The 17,090-nt window shown below is 41.1% G+C and overlaps 1 protein-coding gene across 2 annotated transcripts in view; it reads right to left on the bottom strand.

The window, feature by feature from the left end:
- The window catches only part of OCRL (OCRL inositol polyphosphate-5-phosphatase), a 54,415-nt gene that overhangs the window by 30,191 nt on the left and 7,134 nt on the right, over positions 1–17,090 (bottom strand). For both annotated transcript variants that reach the window (XM_047764704.1, XM_047764705.1), the window contains exons 4-12: positions 15,561–15,599; positions 6,362–6,472; positions 5,892–5,978; positions 4,818–4,938; positions 4,568–4,729; positions 3,234–3,335; positions 2,072–2,186; positions 554–670; positions 262–449 (exon numbers count right to left, since the gene is read on the bottom strand). In XM_047764704.1, the coding sequence (XP_047620660.1) occupies positions 262–449; positions 554–670; positions 2,072–2,186; positions 3,234–3,335; positions 4,568–4,729; positions 4,818–4,938; positions 5,892–5,978; positions 6,362–6,472; positions 15,561–15,599 (1,042 nt within the window). The remainder of the gene's footprint in view (positions 1–261; positions 450–553; positions 671–2,071; positions 2,187–3,233; positions 3,336–4,567; positions 4,730–4,817; positions 4,939–5,891; positions 5,979–6,361; positions 6,473–15,560; positions 15,600–17,090) is intronic.

Raw genomic sequence — 17,090 nt, 5'->3', positions numbered from 1 at the left:
CAATAAAAACTAAAGCTGACTCCTATTGACTGACAGACCCCCTCCGCCATTACTCTAGATGCCCACTAATGCGCTTTCCTCTGACAGCAAATCTAATTTCCAACTCAATGTATCTGCTATTCCTCCAAAAGAACCGTCTTCTTCGTGACTCCAATACCTAAACAGTAATCTTTCACTCCTCACATTTCTATAGTTTCTCTCTCCATTTCAATCTCTTCTCAGCTCCACTATTCAAAGGCTAACGGAAACTTAACCACTCACTCGTGTTTCATGATGTTCAGCTGTGGGAAGGTCTGATTTGGGACCACAAAACTCATTCGTGCACAGATGTCCTTATAATCTTGATTTCTTCTCTCAAAGTCCTCCACATGGGCAGCCAGGTGGGAATTGACAATGCAAAAGGTAGTGTTGTGAAACACAAATCTCACAGCAACCCCACCTTTGTTTCCCTGTTAGCAAGAGTAATTACTCACAGTTAGTACAAAGATACAACTAGCACCTGAACTTCACAGGATCATAAGTCATAATCGAGCTCAGGTCCAAAGTAACTCACCATCTTCCCCATGATTCCAGTTCCAACTGTTTCTTTAGCAACATCACGGATATATGGCCACTGATCCTTTCGGGCAAATATCAGGAGCATCATCCCAACAAGGCGGACTACTTGAACCTATGGGTTCCAGGGATTTAGAACAGTTTTATGTTAACACTCCTCTTTGCCATAACTAGTTCTCCACCAAGATATAACCATGCCCCAATCTGAATCTAAATACTCTTAATTTCCTAGTGGACCCCTTGAAGAGGAGATGAAACTTCCCTGGGACAGCTCTAATCTGGCTTGGACCAGTAAAAGTTAAAAGTCTTTGGGGACAATGAATATACTCAGTTCTAGATTCATTATTTTCGTCACCTTTAGCCTACCATGGTAGGCAGCATTAACAACTCAGTTAACAAAGAGAAAGCCTCCATCCCATTTTGTTCCTTCTGCTTCTCCTTCCTAGTTTGTGATGTACCATCTCCTAAGAAATTAAAATTTATAAAATAGGGGAGTTCCCGTCGTGGCGCAGTGGTTAACGAATCCGACTAGGAACCATGAGGTTGCGGGTTTGATCCCTGGCCTTGCTCAGTGGGTTAAGGATCCAGTGCTGTCGTGAGCTGTGGTGTAGGTTGCAAACGAGGCTCGGATCTGGCGTTGCTGTGGCTCTGGCGTAGGCCGGTGGCTACAGCTCCGATTGGACCCCTAGCCTGGGAACCTCCATATGCCGCGGGAGCGGCTCAAGAAATAGCAAAAAAAAAAAAAGACAAAAAAAAATTTATAAAATAGCAATCCTTTTTATTTGGATTATTTTTTTAAAATTTTGATTAAGTCTGTGAGCCAGTTAGAAATATGTCTGAAATAAGTATTAAGCAGGGACCTATATGAGAGGAATAACATCTCAAGAGTCTTATTACCTATGTCAGCTTTTAGATGATGCAGAAGAAAATTACTTAGGTCATGACTCCTTTTAAAGGGCTTGGTATGGTAGCCTGTAATTAAAGTAACTCTTCTGGTAGCCTCTACCACGTGCCTTCTAAAGACCAACAAATTGGCCCACCCTGCGAAAGTCAACTCTACTCTTGACTTACAACCAAATTTAAAGCTCATTTAAATTCCACAACACTCCTGTTCTTGCTCCAATTCCAAAGCATATCCTATGCATCAACATGCTTCAAACTGCTTTTCTGTAAAGCATCCAGTCTGACCATGGCAGTGAACACTTTCAATTTTAAACTCTTACTGCACAAATCATTTACCTTACATGACATCATTTGAGTTAATTATTGTTATGAGAACAATAAAATTCTTCTTTTCTCCTAAAAGTTATCTAAGCAATGAAACTATAGGCTCAGGAAACTTAGGGGGATTTTTTTTCTACGAAATAGGAATAAAAAAGATTAGTCTGTCCTATTACTATACATAGGGTATAATTCAATTAAATCCTTATTTTGGAACAAGGTATAGATAACAGAATTAACTTCTAGTGAGTTCTGCTTAGTCGTATTCTAAAAAAGACAATTAAATGTGGCTTACTTTCTTATACTTGGCTTTGGAATGCAAACCTCTCTCCACAGCCAAAGACCACTCTTGTTCCTTCACAGATTCAAAGTAGAAAAAGGCTTCGGTGCTCAAGTCTAATTCTTGGAATCTGAGAAAACAGGATGATGTGAGACCTACACACATCCCATAATTATCTCTATTTCCTGTTCTATTTTCTGAGACGTTAGGTGAAAAAAGGAATGGGAGAGAGAGAAATTTTATAGAACTGCTCTGCTGACTTAGGTGATCATTACTGACAAGCAGCTTTCTTTTCAAAAGACTCCCCTAGGAATTCCTGTTGTGGCGCAGTGGAAACGAATCCGACTAGTATCCATGAGGATGCAGGTTCGATCCCTGGCCTCACTCAGTGGGTTAAGCATCTGGTGTTGCTGTGGCTGTGGTGTAGGCCAGCAGCTGTAGCTCCGATTTGACTCCTAGCCTGGGAACCTCCATATGCTTTGAGCTTGGCTATAAAAAGCAAAAAAGAAAAAAAAAAAAGAAAAGAAAAGAAAAGCAAAGACTCCCCGACAATTATATGCACAAGCTATGTAAAACACAAACCAAAAAACCTCCACAGGGGGTAAAGTTGAGCTTTGCTTATATATCCTAGGAATAGTCACTATTAGAATTAACCTCAGGGAGTTCCCGTCGTGGCGCAGTGGTTAACGAATTCGACTAGGAACCATGAGGTTGCGGGTTCGGTCCCTGCCCTTGCTCAGTGGGTTAACGATCCGGCGTTGCCGTGAGCTGTGGTGTAGGTTGCAGACGCGGCTCGGATCCCGAGTTGCTGTGGCTCTGGCGTAGGCCGGGGGCTACAGCTCCGATTGGACCCCCTAGCCTGGGAACCTCCATATGCCGCAGGAGCGGCCCAAGAAATAGCAAAAAAAAAAAAAAAAAAGAATTAACCTCAGGTCTCAGTTTCTATGAAAAAGATAGTTTTCTATGGGTTTTGAGAGGACTCGAGGCTTCCTTACACCACTTTCGGCCTCTGTTCCGTTATGATCTCACAAATTTGAACCACAAGTTAACTCTCACATACAGTCTACAGTAGGTTTTTATAAACAGTTTTTTTTTTTTTTTAAGAAAAGGAAGGCAAAAGTCACATAAACTAACACCAAACATATAGCCAAAATGAAATTCTAGACATGTATTTTACCCAATGCAGTAGATATCAGGAGGATTCGGATCACAGTTCAGCCAAGGTTCTAACCCACTGTCTGGAGACTGGCCATTCACGTTCCAAGTTCCAACAAAAAATCTAATACATAATACCAAAAAATAATTTAAAAACAAAGGTCAAGTGTGAACCAACGGAAAGTCTCTCATCACTTCTATACAAGGGTATGTTCACAATCAGCCAACATGATTTCTCCAACTGTTTTGCCACACACACAAAAACCCCCTCTTGCATGTAGAACACAAAGGCAGTGGGATTATTCTTTGGAAATTTTATATCAGGTAAACCTACAGAAAGGAACCAAGTCTCTATTTAAAAAACACACATTTAATTGCTCTATCACATTTCCTTTCAATTAAATTCCACCCAAATTCATACTTAAAGGGAGAGCATGTTTTTGGGAAAGAGGTATCTTCATGCTGTAAGGATGTCTAATATGGATAATTGTTCCATAAGGAGCTGTAGTTAAATCCAAAAACTCACTTCCCGAAGGATTACAAAGACATCTGTGTAGGAAATTCTGTTGAGACAGATATAGTATTAAGAGGGAAAGCAGAAGGGAAAAATCATGACTGTCTTAACTGTTTACATACAAATATAAGCATCATGGGGAATCTGAAGAACTGGAGGTTTCAGCATAGGGATATAGTTATGACTGAATTAGAATAAATGAGGCATAATAGAATAGCAGATGGGACTGGAATCTTGGACTAAAAGGGTACATGCTGTTCGCAAATAACGAAGAAAAGTGTTGCTGCTTTACACATTGGGATACATGCTACACCGCGCCACACCACACACAGAGGGTCCAGAAAAGAGGATATCAACAAGTAAATAGGAAATGAAAAATATAACAGAGGAAAGAATCCAAGATAGACCTCTCAATCAAGAGGACTGGCTGAGACTTCCTTTACTAACTTCCCAAAGTAAATTAAGGTCTAGGGGTAATGGTACACTTAATTTTCCGATATCGGTGAGGAGAAATTCAGCAGGTCAGATAAGATAAACACACCTGCTTATGGAGACAATTCTCTATCACATGTGAGCTTGCATCAGTTCTCTAAGAGTGGACAGAAACATTAGATGTGGTATCCTTAGTCATTAGAAAATCCAAGGGGAATTGTGGCATTTGCATTATTTTGGAAATGTATGTTATTGATCAGCATAAAGACAGGGGCCTGAGTCAGCTCACCATTCCTTTTCACTATACTCTGATTCTTAATTAAGCTACTTAAACTAATACCCTAAATACCAAAAGCCCATTTTCTGCTATAACTACTACATTTCAGCCTCAGTAAGTAAAAGAGACTAACTTGAAAGTCTGAATGTCGACATATTCTTTCTCTCGCTTTGCCAGGATGTGTTTGATGAGACCCTCCCGCTGCCCAGACTGGGTGTTTGGTACAAACAGCTTCCTCATGGTGTCGGTCACTTTGGGCTGTTCCTTGTTAGAAGCTTCTTTTTCACGTGGAAGCCTAGCAAATAAATGAGGGATTCAAAAGTGAAATTGCCTTACACAGGAAAGTCTCCCACATGGGAAACATATTTCAACAAAGGACTTACATTCTATTCCCTGAAGAGGGTGGGGGTGGAGGTTCCCGATGAACCCCCGTAGGTGGATTCTGCAAATTTATTTTCTTGTCCAAATTCATAGATGAAAAATTATCCTCAAATTCAAGAAGCCCTGAAGGACATAAAACCCAGAGTCAAAGGGGGTGAAAGATAACCTCCAACTTACGCAGGATAGACAGGACTTTGCTTTGAGCAACAGTTTTGATCTGATCACTATTTGCTCATTGGTCTCACCAAACACAGAGGTTTAAGAGTAGTGCTAACTTAGATCGGGGAAAGAAGCACATCTATCCCTGAAGCACTGACATATTAACTACAATGATAGTAAGTCACATTAATTTGGAACCTGAATAACAAGAGCTAGCATTTATAACACAGAAGACTTACTAACACAATACCTGGTTGATAGGAAGGGATTATATCATTATTTCACTTAATTGTCACAAAGACCCCAGGAGACACGTACTATCAAAAATCTTCCTATGGGGGAGTTCCTACTGTGGCTCAGTGATAAAGAACCCAGCCAGTTTCCATGAGGATGCGGGTTCGATCCCTGGCCTGGCTCAGTGGGTTAAGGCTGTGATGTAGGTCACAGATGCAGCTTGGAGCCCGTGTTGCTGTGGCTGTGGGGTAGGCTGGCAGCTGCAGCTCCAATTTGACACCTAGTCTGGGAACTTCCATATGTCATGGCTGTGGCCCTAAAAAGCAAAAAAAAAAAAAAAAAAAATCCTATGTTCTAGAAAAAGAACAGAAGCTCAGAGTTGTCAAAGTAATTTGACCTAGGTCATGTAACTAGTAAGTCAGAGAAGTGGGATTCAAACCCAGGCAGTCTGGCCTTGGAGGCTGCACTTTTTAGCCCTCTGCTAATAAGCTGGCTCCCAAAGAGCCACAGAAAGGATCAGGAGTGGAGTGAACACGAGTCAGTGGGCATTGACTCATTAAACCACTCTATAGGTGAAGGTATCTGATACTGACATTAATTCACATTATTTTATCCGCCCTGATAAAATCTATTGACTCTGCAATGATCACAGCAACCAGGGGGGAAAAGAATCTTCTCAGTACCTGAAAACACAGTTTTGTCCTTAGTTTCCAATTTCTGGTACCAGCTGGATGAGTCCTTTTGCTCTGGAACAAGAAGTTGTGACTGCGCTGGAGAGAAAAGGGTCATGGTCAGAAACTGAGGAGCCCTCCATTGAAAGGACTTTACTATAACCAAAGGCCATTCACTCAGCACTCCTTAAGTGCAGAGCCCAGGGCCCTTCCCGAATACAAAGGAAGAGACTAAGATCCGAGGAGGATTATAGTCTGCAGTAGGTTTTCCAAGACATGAAACTGAAGATTCTGGGAACTGACTCAGTATCCTTAAAGCTGGACAGACTTATTCCTTAACCTATCCCTGGGTTCATTCCTAAAGGAAAAAAAAAATCGCCTATCAAGGTTTAAAGGGTGAGGTACTTTGCTACTGGCCACTTGCCTCTATAGAGCATGTCCCAGTCAAAGGGTAGAAGGAAAACTGCTGAATCTTGAGTTACCTTCCTGAGCAGCAAGGACCTCTGAGAGAAACTTCAAACAGTGTTCCTCATCAGGGATTTCAAAGCGGCGCTCTCTGGTCCAGTCCCCTTGAACCCGAATTTTGCAGCCACCTAAAAAGAATGGAGATCCACACACATACAGCTACGGAATATAATGCTTTCTTGGGGTCATATTTTTAATTTACCAATTTAATAGGAGAAGGCCCAGATTACAAATATTCTACTTCTTCCTACCTCTAATGTAGGAAGCATGCCTATAAGATCAAGTGATTCGGTGTGGTGGGGATGCTGGAGGCAGTGCAGAGAGGAAAATCTAACGGAGGCTCATCAACTGTGTAAACGAGCAGCCCAATGCAGCGATATGACATGTACTGAAATCATGGTCTCCTGTGTTCTGACCTATCACTCAGATGTCAACGTCCAAATTCTACCAAAAGATCAATTCCTCCACCATCCTCCCCCATCTCCTAGCTGGAAATTCCTACCATTTCAAATCTAAATCATGTAGTAAGAGTCTCTCAAGTGTGAAGGGAAAAATGGAAATAGGATAGTTTGTTCCTAGGTATAGACTGTACCCAGACGACTGAATTTACAAACTAGTTAAACAAGAAAAGCATAATGGGATTGGTTTGAACTAGTCTGAAAAGAAGCATCTATAACTCATTTACCTCAAGTGAAAAAACATAAGTCTTGAATAAACTCACAAAAGCAACATAATGATCTATGTCCAGAAGTGGTCTGTTTCAAGTATAGCCAATTGGAAAACAGTATAATTAGAAGCAAAGTTATCTAGGATTTTAGTTTCTTATGTATAGAACCTACTGCCTCCCATTTTCTAATGCCCTATAGTTATCGTCTGTATCAAATGTCTGGGTATGGTGATCCAGGAAACCTATGTTCCTGTTTATATTCTTATTTTAACTGATTTATTATATATACTGCTTTTTCATGGCCCTGGAAACTATGAGCTCCTTGAGGGCAAGAGGCAAGCTGCACATGCAGGTTATTCAACATAATACTCTCGATGGTCTCCCAGGGTAGTCTGGGACTGAGGGGCTTCTCAGGACTCAGGACTTCGAAAGCTCATCCATCAGTCACTCTTTTGGTAACAATGACATAGACTTCACGGATAGAAGGCATTTAATGACTATCAAACTAGATTCTTTCCCACTGGCAAATAACAATGAGATGAGAAAATGAAATGAAAATCCTAGTTTCTTATGGTAGAAATCCACTTAGAACCTTTGATTCTCTTTTTCTTTGCATTTACTTCAGTTTCTATCTTCACAGACTGAGTGATCAGAAGAGATAAAAATAGAGGAAAAAAACTGAGAAAGGAGGCACCCAAGAGGACCAGTGATGAGAAAATTAATCCACTGTAAGGAGGAGAAAAGAGGAGGAGGCATGAATAAGGACTGTCAATTAGAGCAGCCTTGAAGAGTGGGGAAAACCTCCTTCAGGACAAGCAGTCCTCTCCTCCTCAGATAAATTATATTAAAAGCAGAAAAAAATGCAGAAGAGCAGTTTCTATGTGATAGAAACTGAGAACAAGAATACAAATTCTCGCTCTCCCACAACCCTTAAAAGATATATTTTAGCAAATACAAAAAAACAAGCTGACCCATTTAATGGATAGAAGAGCCCAGAAATTGCTTACAAAATAACACTAGACGCTCTCTCATCGTGTTGCATGGGAAAGAGGACCCAATCTTCCACTCTCCTCCCTCCCAAGGCCCTCTGGGTTCTTTGTCATCAGTAAACCCTCCTCCAGCCTCAGCTTCTCCGCTGGGCACCCCCTGCATCTCTCAGGAGTTCTCAGTAAGGGTGCGTTACAATTACCAGAGGCACTTTGCTTGGGTCCCACCCTAGGCCAATAAAATGGAATCTCTGGGGGTGAAGCCCAGGCACTGAGGGTTTCTAAACACTCCCCAAGGTGATTCTAGTGCATCCAGATTGAAAATCCGAGTCCCCTGCAAACTGGCTGGCCCCTGAGAGTAGTGCGCCCTCTGCGGCCCTCTGAAGCAGAGGCTATTTATAGTCTCTCACACCCTATGTAATTTAAGACTGGTGTCCTTATTTGTCCTAATGGCATCTCCAGACCATTCGATCTCCTCCTCCTTCAGGAAAAATCCCTTCTCCTTATAGGCTCAGCCACTGAGCAATGGCAGCTTCTTTCCTTCCTGCCTCCATGAGATCATGTACCATCCTCCCAGAAACTTTGGAATCCGGGGTTCAATACCTGAGACATAAGACTTCCTCTCCACTCACACCCCTGCTTGAATTTTGGGTCCCTTCAAAATTAGCACAGAAAACTCAGCACCTTCAGCGTCTTCACCCAACAACCTTGTCCCTCCATCTCGGCCACCTACTCCCTCAGTCCCAACTGGGACTGCCTCAGTTATACCCTGGACCTTTCATCATAGAAACACCATCCCCTCAGAAGTCTCTAATATCCCACTCTGAACTGTTACTCCTTCCAGTTTACCTGCTCTTATGGGAACCTCCAGCGTGTTGATCTCTCCACTTTCTCTATCCATTCGTTCCCTCCTGCCTTCACGTGCCTTCTTATCAAAAATATGCCATCTTTTACTCTGCTGCAAAAACCCAGAACTGCCTTACCGCTCTATTCTTCCACAACACCTACCTGGCTAACTCCCAACCCTCAGAAACCCAACTAACTGCCTTCTCTGTATTTATACCTGAGCAGTAAGAGGGAGTAAAAACCACACCACACACACACCCACACCCACACACCCCCATTATAAACTACCTGTTGACCTCAACAGGGGACTCTCTATGATAGGTAGTAATCTAAGGTCCATAGTCAACTAGTTTCCCACAACTATCTGGAACAACTATTCACACCTTCTCATTTATCTTCAATCTTTGGATCCTCCTCTTCTTAAGATCTCTCCTTCCAAACAGACAGCTTTACTTCCAACTTCAGAGGAAATGGAAGCTGTCACACAGAAACTAGCTGTATCTGTACTCCTCTTCTCCCTTCCCTCCTGTTACAAGGAAAAAAAGTCCTCCTAACAAAGGCCACCTTCTCTCTCAATTACAACCCCTTGGATTCTCTTGGGAAGCTTATCCTCACAATCATTCCCTAGACCCCTCTCCCCAATATCTATGACCTCTCTCCCTCACACAGGCTCCCTCCCATCAGCATTAAAATAAACTGTGCTCTAAATCCTCCTCACTTAAAAAACAAAACACCTTCCTAAACCCCGTATCTCCCTCCAGCCCCAGTCCATCTCTATATTCCCCTCTGGAGTCAAGCTTGAAAAGACACACAGTTGCTACTTCATCACCTCCCATTTCTCTTTAATCCTCTCCAATATGACTCTGGCTCCCACCATCCTCTGAAATTGCTTTGTTAAGGTCACCAATCACTTGCGTATTGCTAAATACAATGGATATTCTTCAGTCATCTTGTCAGACCTATTGGCAGAAAGCAACAGTTGACCACTCCTTGAAACAGTCTTTCCCAAAGGCTTCCATGACACCATGCTCATCTAGTTAGTCTCTCTTTGGTCGTTAATTTTTATTAATGCCCTTTGAGGTCTTCTCCTCTCTCTGAACTTCAAAAAGTTGAGTGAGTTCGATCCTAAATCTTTTTCTCACTCTGTATCAGTAACTGTCCAATAAGATGTTCTCTGACGATGGACATGTTCCATAACTGCACTGTCCAATATGGTAACCAATGACCACATGTGGCCAATGAGGACTTGAAATGTGACTAGGTGCAATTGAGGAACTGATTTTATAATTTTGTTCTAATTAATTTAAATGGGCACATATGACTTGTGGCTACTGTATCTGATAGCACAGCTCTGTACACAATCACATCATCTCTTGTGGTAGCACATGCCATCTATGTGCTAGTGACCCGGACCTTACCTCTGAGCTTCAGATGCATATATTCAACCACAACTCATCATCTACACTCAAATATGCCAAAGAAATTTAGAAGTACTCACAGTTAAAACTGAATTCGTGACTACTACCCCACCCCTCTGTTGCCACCTTGGCATGAAAACTCATTCTGTCTACAATGTTCTTATTTCTGCAAATGGTACCATCAACCACATTCATGCCAGAAACCTGGGATTCATCTTTGATACTTCTCTTTGACTCACCCCCTACACGCACATCAACCTCTGCTGATTTAACCTCCAAAAACATTTACCAAATTTGTCCACTTCTCTCCATCCCTACCACCACCACACCCTCTAGCTTAAACTATTGAAAGAGCCTCCTAACTGGCTTCTATGCATATGATGACATCCAGCATAGAAAACACATGCACACACATGTTCATGATGGCACTATTCACAATAGCCAAGACATGGAAACAACCCACATGTCCATTGACAGATGATTGGATTAGGAAGATGTGGTACATATACAGAATGGAATACCACTCAGCCATAAAAAAGAACGAAATAATGCCATTTGCAGCAACATGGATAGAACGAGAGACTCATCCTGAGTGAAGTAAGTCAGAAAGAGAAAGACAAATACCATATGATATTACTTATATCTGCAATCTAATATATGGCACAAATGAACCTTTCCACAGAAAAGAAAATCATGGACTTGGAGAATAGACTTGTGGTTGCCAAGGGGGAAGGGGAGGGAGTGGGATGGATTGGGAGCTTGGGGTTAATAGGTGCAGACTATTGCCTTTGGAATGGATTAGCAATGAGATCCTGCTGTGTAGCACTGGGAACTATGCCTAGTCACTTATGATGGAACATGTAATGTGAGAAAAAAGAATGTATACATGTCTGTGTAACTGGGTCACTATGGTGTATAGTAGAAAAAAAATTGTTATTGGGGAAATAACAATTTAAAAAAATTTAAAAAAATGGAAATATATTTTAAAAATAAAATAAAATCCTTCATATCTTTTCAATTTTTAAAATCAAAAAATCCAGATTCCTTATCATGGCTTTACGATCCCACTGGTTCTGGTCTTAGCTGTCCTACCTTGGTGCCTAAGACTTATTTCAGACATCCTGGACTTCTTTCTTTCTTTCTTTCTTTCTTTTTTTGTCATTTTGGGGCCACACCTGTAGCTTATGGAGGTTCCCAGACTAGGGGTCAAATCAGAGCTCTAGCCACCAGCCTACGCCAGAGCCACAGCAGTTCAGGATTTGAGCCATGTCTGTGACCTACACCACAGCTCACGGCAACGCCAGATCCTTAACCCACTGAGCAAGGCCAGGGATGGAACTTGTATCCTCATGGATGCTAGTCAGGTTTGCTAATCGCTGAGCCATGACGGGAACTCCTGGACTTCTTTCATTTTAAAGAAAGTGTCAAGCTACTTCCCAACTTGGGGCCTTTACACATGCAGTTCCTTTTACCTGGAATACCCTTCTCTTCCCAATTTTCACCTGTCTCTTACTCAATTTAAATATCACTTCAAAGAGGCCTTTTCTGAGCACCCTGCCTACTTTAGTTAGCACTCTTATAAGCACTCTGTATTTCCCCCAAAAGCATTTATCAAACCTTCAATTGTGTAACCATACCTTATCAGTTTAAAGGTCTGTTTTCTGCACTAAGTTTCTTTCTTTTTCTTTTCTTTTTATGGCTGCACCTGAGGCATATGGAAGTGCCTGGGCTAGGGGTCAAGTTGGAGCTGCAGCTAAGGCCTACACCACAGCAGCACCAACACCAGATCCAAGCCACATCTGTGACCTACACCACAGCCTGTGGCAATGTGGTATTGTTAACCCACTGAGCGAGGCCAGGGATTGAAACTGCATCCTCATGGAGACTATGCTGGATTCTTAATCTGCTGAGCCACAACGGAAACTCCCATGCATTAAATTTCATGAAGTACCACGACTATAATGCTTTCTGCTATATCCCTAAAGCACAGTGCCTGGCACATAAAAGGTATTCATATCTTTATGGGATATGCATTAATGGATTATAGGCATCCATGTGACACTAGTACCAAGCATCAAAGAGGCAAGAAGCAAAGCAGGAGCAGCAACCTTATCTGCGTTGTTCTCTACTGATTGTGCAGCACTTAGCAAAGAGAAGGCATTCAAATATTTGTTGAATAATGAACAAGAGAGTGTTTAATATTAGGCATTAGTATAATACAGTCCATCAATAGGTCAAATGAGAGAGAATAAGAGAATCATCTCTATAAATACTGAAAAGACACTTGAAAAAATTCAATATACGTTTATGATTTTAAAAACCAGACAAACCTGGAGTTCCCGTTGTGGCTCAGCAGTAATGAACCCAACTAGCATCCATGAGGATGCAGGTTAGATCCCTGGCCCCACCCAGTGGGTTAAGGATCCAGCATTGCCACAAGCGAGCGGTGGTGTAGGTTACAGACATGGCTCGGATCCCACATTGCTGTGGCTGTGGTGTAGGCTGGCAGCCACAGCTCCGATTCAACCCTTATCCTGGGAACCTCTAGGTGCCACGGGTATGGCCCCCAAAAGACAAAAAACAAAACAAAACAAAAACACACAAACTCGGGAGTTCCCACCGTGTCTTATCAGAAATGAATCTGACTAGCATCCATTAGGACACAGGTTTGCAGATGACTAGGGCTATCAAAACCAGAAAAGAACATAAACAGCTCCCCAGAATTAAAAATAAATTTCTGTGAAGTGGCTAGATAAAAGATAAATATCTAAAACTCAACAGCTGCTCTGTGTACTAGTAATAAACAATTTGAAGAGAAAAAAGGTTCCACTGACAATAGCAGCAAATAAAAATCCATCAAAAAAATACTTAACTTATAAATGTATGCTACCTATGAAGAAACTACAGAAAGTTACTGAGAGATATAAAGAGAACCTGAATAAGTAGTGAGAGGTATACCATGTTCCTTACAGTGACTTAATTTTATAAAGGAATTAATCTACTAAAACTTGGCACATTACTTACGGTGAAATATTAGCCATTAAAAATCATGATTTTAGGAGTTTCCGTTGTGGCGCAGTGGAAATGAATCTGACTAGGAACCATGAGGTTGCAGGTTCGATCCCTGGCCTCGCTCAGTGGGTTAAGGATGTGGCATTGCTGTGAGCTGTGGTGTAGGTCACAGACACGGCTCAGATCCTGCTTGGCTGTGGCTGTGGCGTAGGCCGGCAGCTGAACCTAGCACAGGAACCTTCACATGCCGTGGGTGTGATCCTAAAAAGCAAAGAAAAAAAATCATGTTTTTAAATAATTTTAAATTATTTAAAATGAGACATGGTCACAATATAATGTTAAATGAAAATGCAGGCTAAAACTTACATATGAGGATTCCAATTATGTGAAAACATAAATAAAAGACTGGAAGGAAATACATTAAAATGTTAATTATAGCGGTGATCTCTAGGTTGCATGAGCATAATTTTCATTTGATACTTTGAACATCTCTGAATTTTCCAAATTGTACATAATGAGCATGTATTATCTCTATTATCAGAAAAAATTTCAAAATGTTTAATACCAACATCCAGACAGTGAGAAAACACAGTAACAATAAAATTAAGCCCACTTAACAAACCCAAGATCCCCCTCTAGCAACATACTGTATGCTCTAAAGGTTTTTGTATGAAGCCCAAGGATCAAGATAAAATCTGGTTTCTGTACAAATATTAATAAATGGGAAGAAATAACACAGGATTTAAGTGGTTACTTCACTTCCATCTATGATCCAGTAACTTGAACTCCAGACAGAGGAACACACGGTAATTTCTACGTAGGAGAGGCCAAAAAAATGAATGCCATAAATTAGGTATTTGTGAGAGAAAAGGCACAGCTCAGTTTAACTTTCAGCTTTGGATCAAATACCTATTTCCATACCAAGAACAGGACATTTAGGTATCCGATTTCAGCAGCAGCGTCAGTCGCTGCTGAACTGCCTTTGCTGAAATTTTGCTTTATGAGTGTTGGTTTTGTCTCCTCCTTTTTAAGCACAATAAGACATAGATATTAAGTTATTTGCTCTCTTGGGTATCTGCAGTGGAAGCCAGAAGCAGATGTACTTAACCTTTCAGGATCAGCCCTTACTTAAAGACTTCCATAATCCAATACCAAAGAAAAGAATAATACGACTCAAACCAGAAAAGCCTGCCTAAACTGTTGAATACAAAATACCAGTGCCATGGAGAGGGACTGTGTCTAAGCAAAATTATGTATAAACTAATAGCCCCAAGCTAAGGGCCAAACCCTACTCATCCACTCATCCAAGGACTCAACCAAAAGATAAGGCAACCCATTTGACTTAGACTAATGTGATCACATGTGCTTTTCCATAGCAACCACAGAGTAGTCACAGTAGCATTCAAGTGCCCATTTTCTCTTCCCCATGTTAATAGAGTACAATTAGATGATAAGTGGAAAACAGCTTGCACAGAAAGTCAATGAGGACCTGCTTCAAACAGATAAAAATGAGAGAAAAGGAATCGAGAGAAAGAAGAAAGAAGACCACGTTCTCTCTCTCTGTTAAAGGACCTTGAGAGGATGGGCTTAAATAAAAGACCAAAATTATTTTAAGAAAAAAAAAAGTACCCCTAGTATAAGAGGGACTCTGTTGCCTCCCCGAATAATATGACAAATAAAAACAGTATGATCTAACATGCAAAAACAAAAAAGTACATGTTAGGGGGAAAGCCTAAAACATAACAGTGGTTTAAAAAAACACTCATAAACCTTATGTGCTTTAAACACTTTCTGGCCCTTCCTACAATTTTCAATTCCACAGCAATGACTTAACTGATAGCAACAATACTGGTAGCTCGAAGAAGTCCAGTGTTAGAAAAGCAGGTGATATTTTCAACTTTTTAAAGATTCTTGTTGCCAGTTTCCTGCTTTTCCTTTTTCCATTTTTTTTTTTTTTTTTTTGGGCGGCTGTGCCCACAGCATGAGGAAGTTCCCAGGTTGGAGACTGAACTCATGCCACAGCTGTTACTAAAGCCACAGCAGTGACAACATTGGATCCATAGCCCACTGTGCCACAAGGAGACTCCGCCACCTGCTTTTTCTTAAGCTAAGGCTAAATGTTTTGAAGAGGCAATGCTAATTTGTATGGCTGCCTGCCTTAAGAAAATGGAGAATAAAGGATAAGATGGTCAGATAGAAGATGTGCACAAAAGGTGTCTTAAATACAGTGGGTATTAAAGTAAACATTTGTTGATGAAAAATCAATTCCATTCAGAAAGATACTCACTGTTTGAAGCTATGTCAATCAAAAGAGTTTCTTCCGCTTCTGAAGGAAAAGAAGAACAGGATTAGAGAAGAGAAAACGATTTATTACAACCAAAAGAAGTACACACCTAACCAAACAATTACTTCTTTCAACCACCACTCCTAGCTTTTAGAATACGTTAAAACAATCCTTTGCTTTTTTGTTTAGAATTTTTTTAACAGCACTAGGTTCTAAAGATTATGAGCAATTCAACAAAAAGAAAAATGAACTGAACAGGCAACCAAATGAAAGGCCTCAAAGCAAATCAGGCAATGACAACAGCAGGGAATATAACATGTTAACACAGGCGAAGGTGAGTTTAATTCCCCTCAACCATAACATACTAATTTAAAATAATCTCGCCGTATCATTTAGCTAATTCTTATAAAAAGCCAAGAAGGTGATCCCAAAGGCCTAGAGGAGAATTACTTTCTTAACTCAAATCTAGTTTCTCAAAATTTCCCAGTGATCTCATGACCTTCACCCCTGCTCCATACAGGAACAGAGAATACTTGAGGTTCTTTATCTTCAGGCTGCCATTAACGTCTGTGGGTCCAAGGCCTACCAGACCCAACAAGGAAGTACAAAATAGGCCAAAGCACAGTCTCCAAGTTCGGAGTTCTCTTTTCTCCCAATGGCTCACCTGGACCTCCTTTCTTACGTCTGGTGTCTAGACCCAACCCATCTCTTCCTCTCTGACCTCCCTGGATTTGGTCAACGGCATCTGCCGAAGTCTCCTGGTTAGTTAAACTCTGGGTACTAACTGCTTGGGATTAGTTTGGATCTACCTTGACCAGATGGAGTAGTCTCAGCCTTTTCTAGCTCCCTCACAAGCCTGGTGTGTATATCCGGCTCCATTATTCAGGTGCAACAGAAGCAACTGGTAAGGAACTAAGCTGTCTAGTGGTATAGTCTCAATAGTCTTACCAGCATGACAAATGAAGCAAGGGACAACAGTGCATCGGGACACAGGAATTATATCTTGACCCCTGCTCTTCAGTAACTTTAATTCTTTAAAACCTAAGTACTTGTAGCCTTTTCAAAATAGATGTACAGGTCAGGAGACAGAAAGGATGTGAAAACTCAAGGAGGTAACTGTTCCTTCTGTCATGGGGAACTACTGTGTGTATGTATACATATTTTCCTAGATTCCAATCCAGCAACCTTCTATTTCTTATTAAAAACAATACTAAGAAAAGTTCTCTTGCGGCTCAGCAAGGTAAGGATCTGGTGTTGTCGGGTCGCTGCTATGGCGCTGGTTCGATCCCTGGCCTGGGAACTTCCACGTGCCACAGGTGCAGCCAAAAATGAAAAAAAAAAAAAAAAAAGACAAATAGGATAAAAGGCCTCTAGAAGTAGCACAAAAAGGTATAGAGTTACTAGGATACTAAAGTTATGTTCTTTAGCTTTTCTCCTCCTCAAAGGGCTGAGTATGTAACAAAAGGCACTACACTATGAAAAGCGAGGTGACCACAGTAACTTACTAAGGCATGCTGGTGCCTTGTTCAATGT

This window comes from Phacochoerus africanus, chromosome X (genome assembly GCF_016906955.1).
Source record: "Phacochoerus africanus isolate WHEZ1 chromosome X, ROS_Pafr_v1, whole genome shotgun sequence".
Classification (NCBI taxonomy): Eukaryota; Metazoa; Chordata; class Mammalia; order Artiodactyla; family Suidae; genus Phacochoerus; species Phacochoerus africanus.
This window is presented reverse-complemented; position numbering and strand designations above follow the sequence as displayed.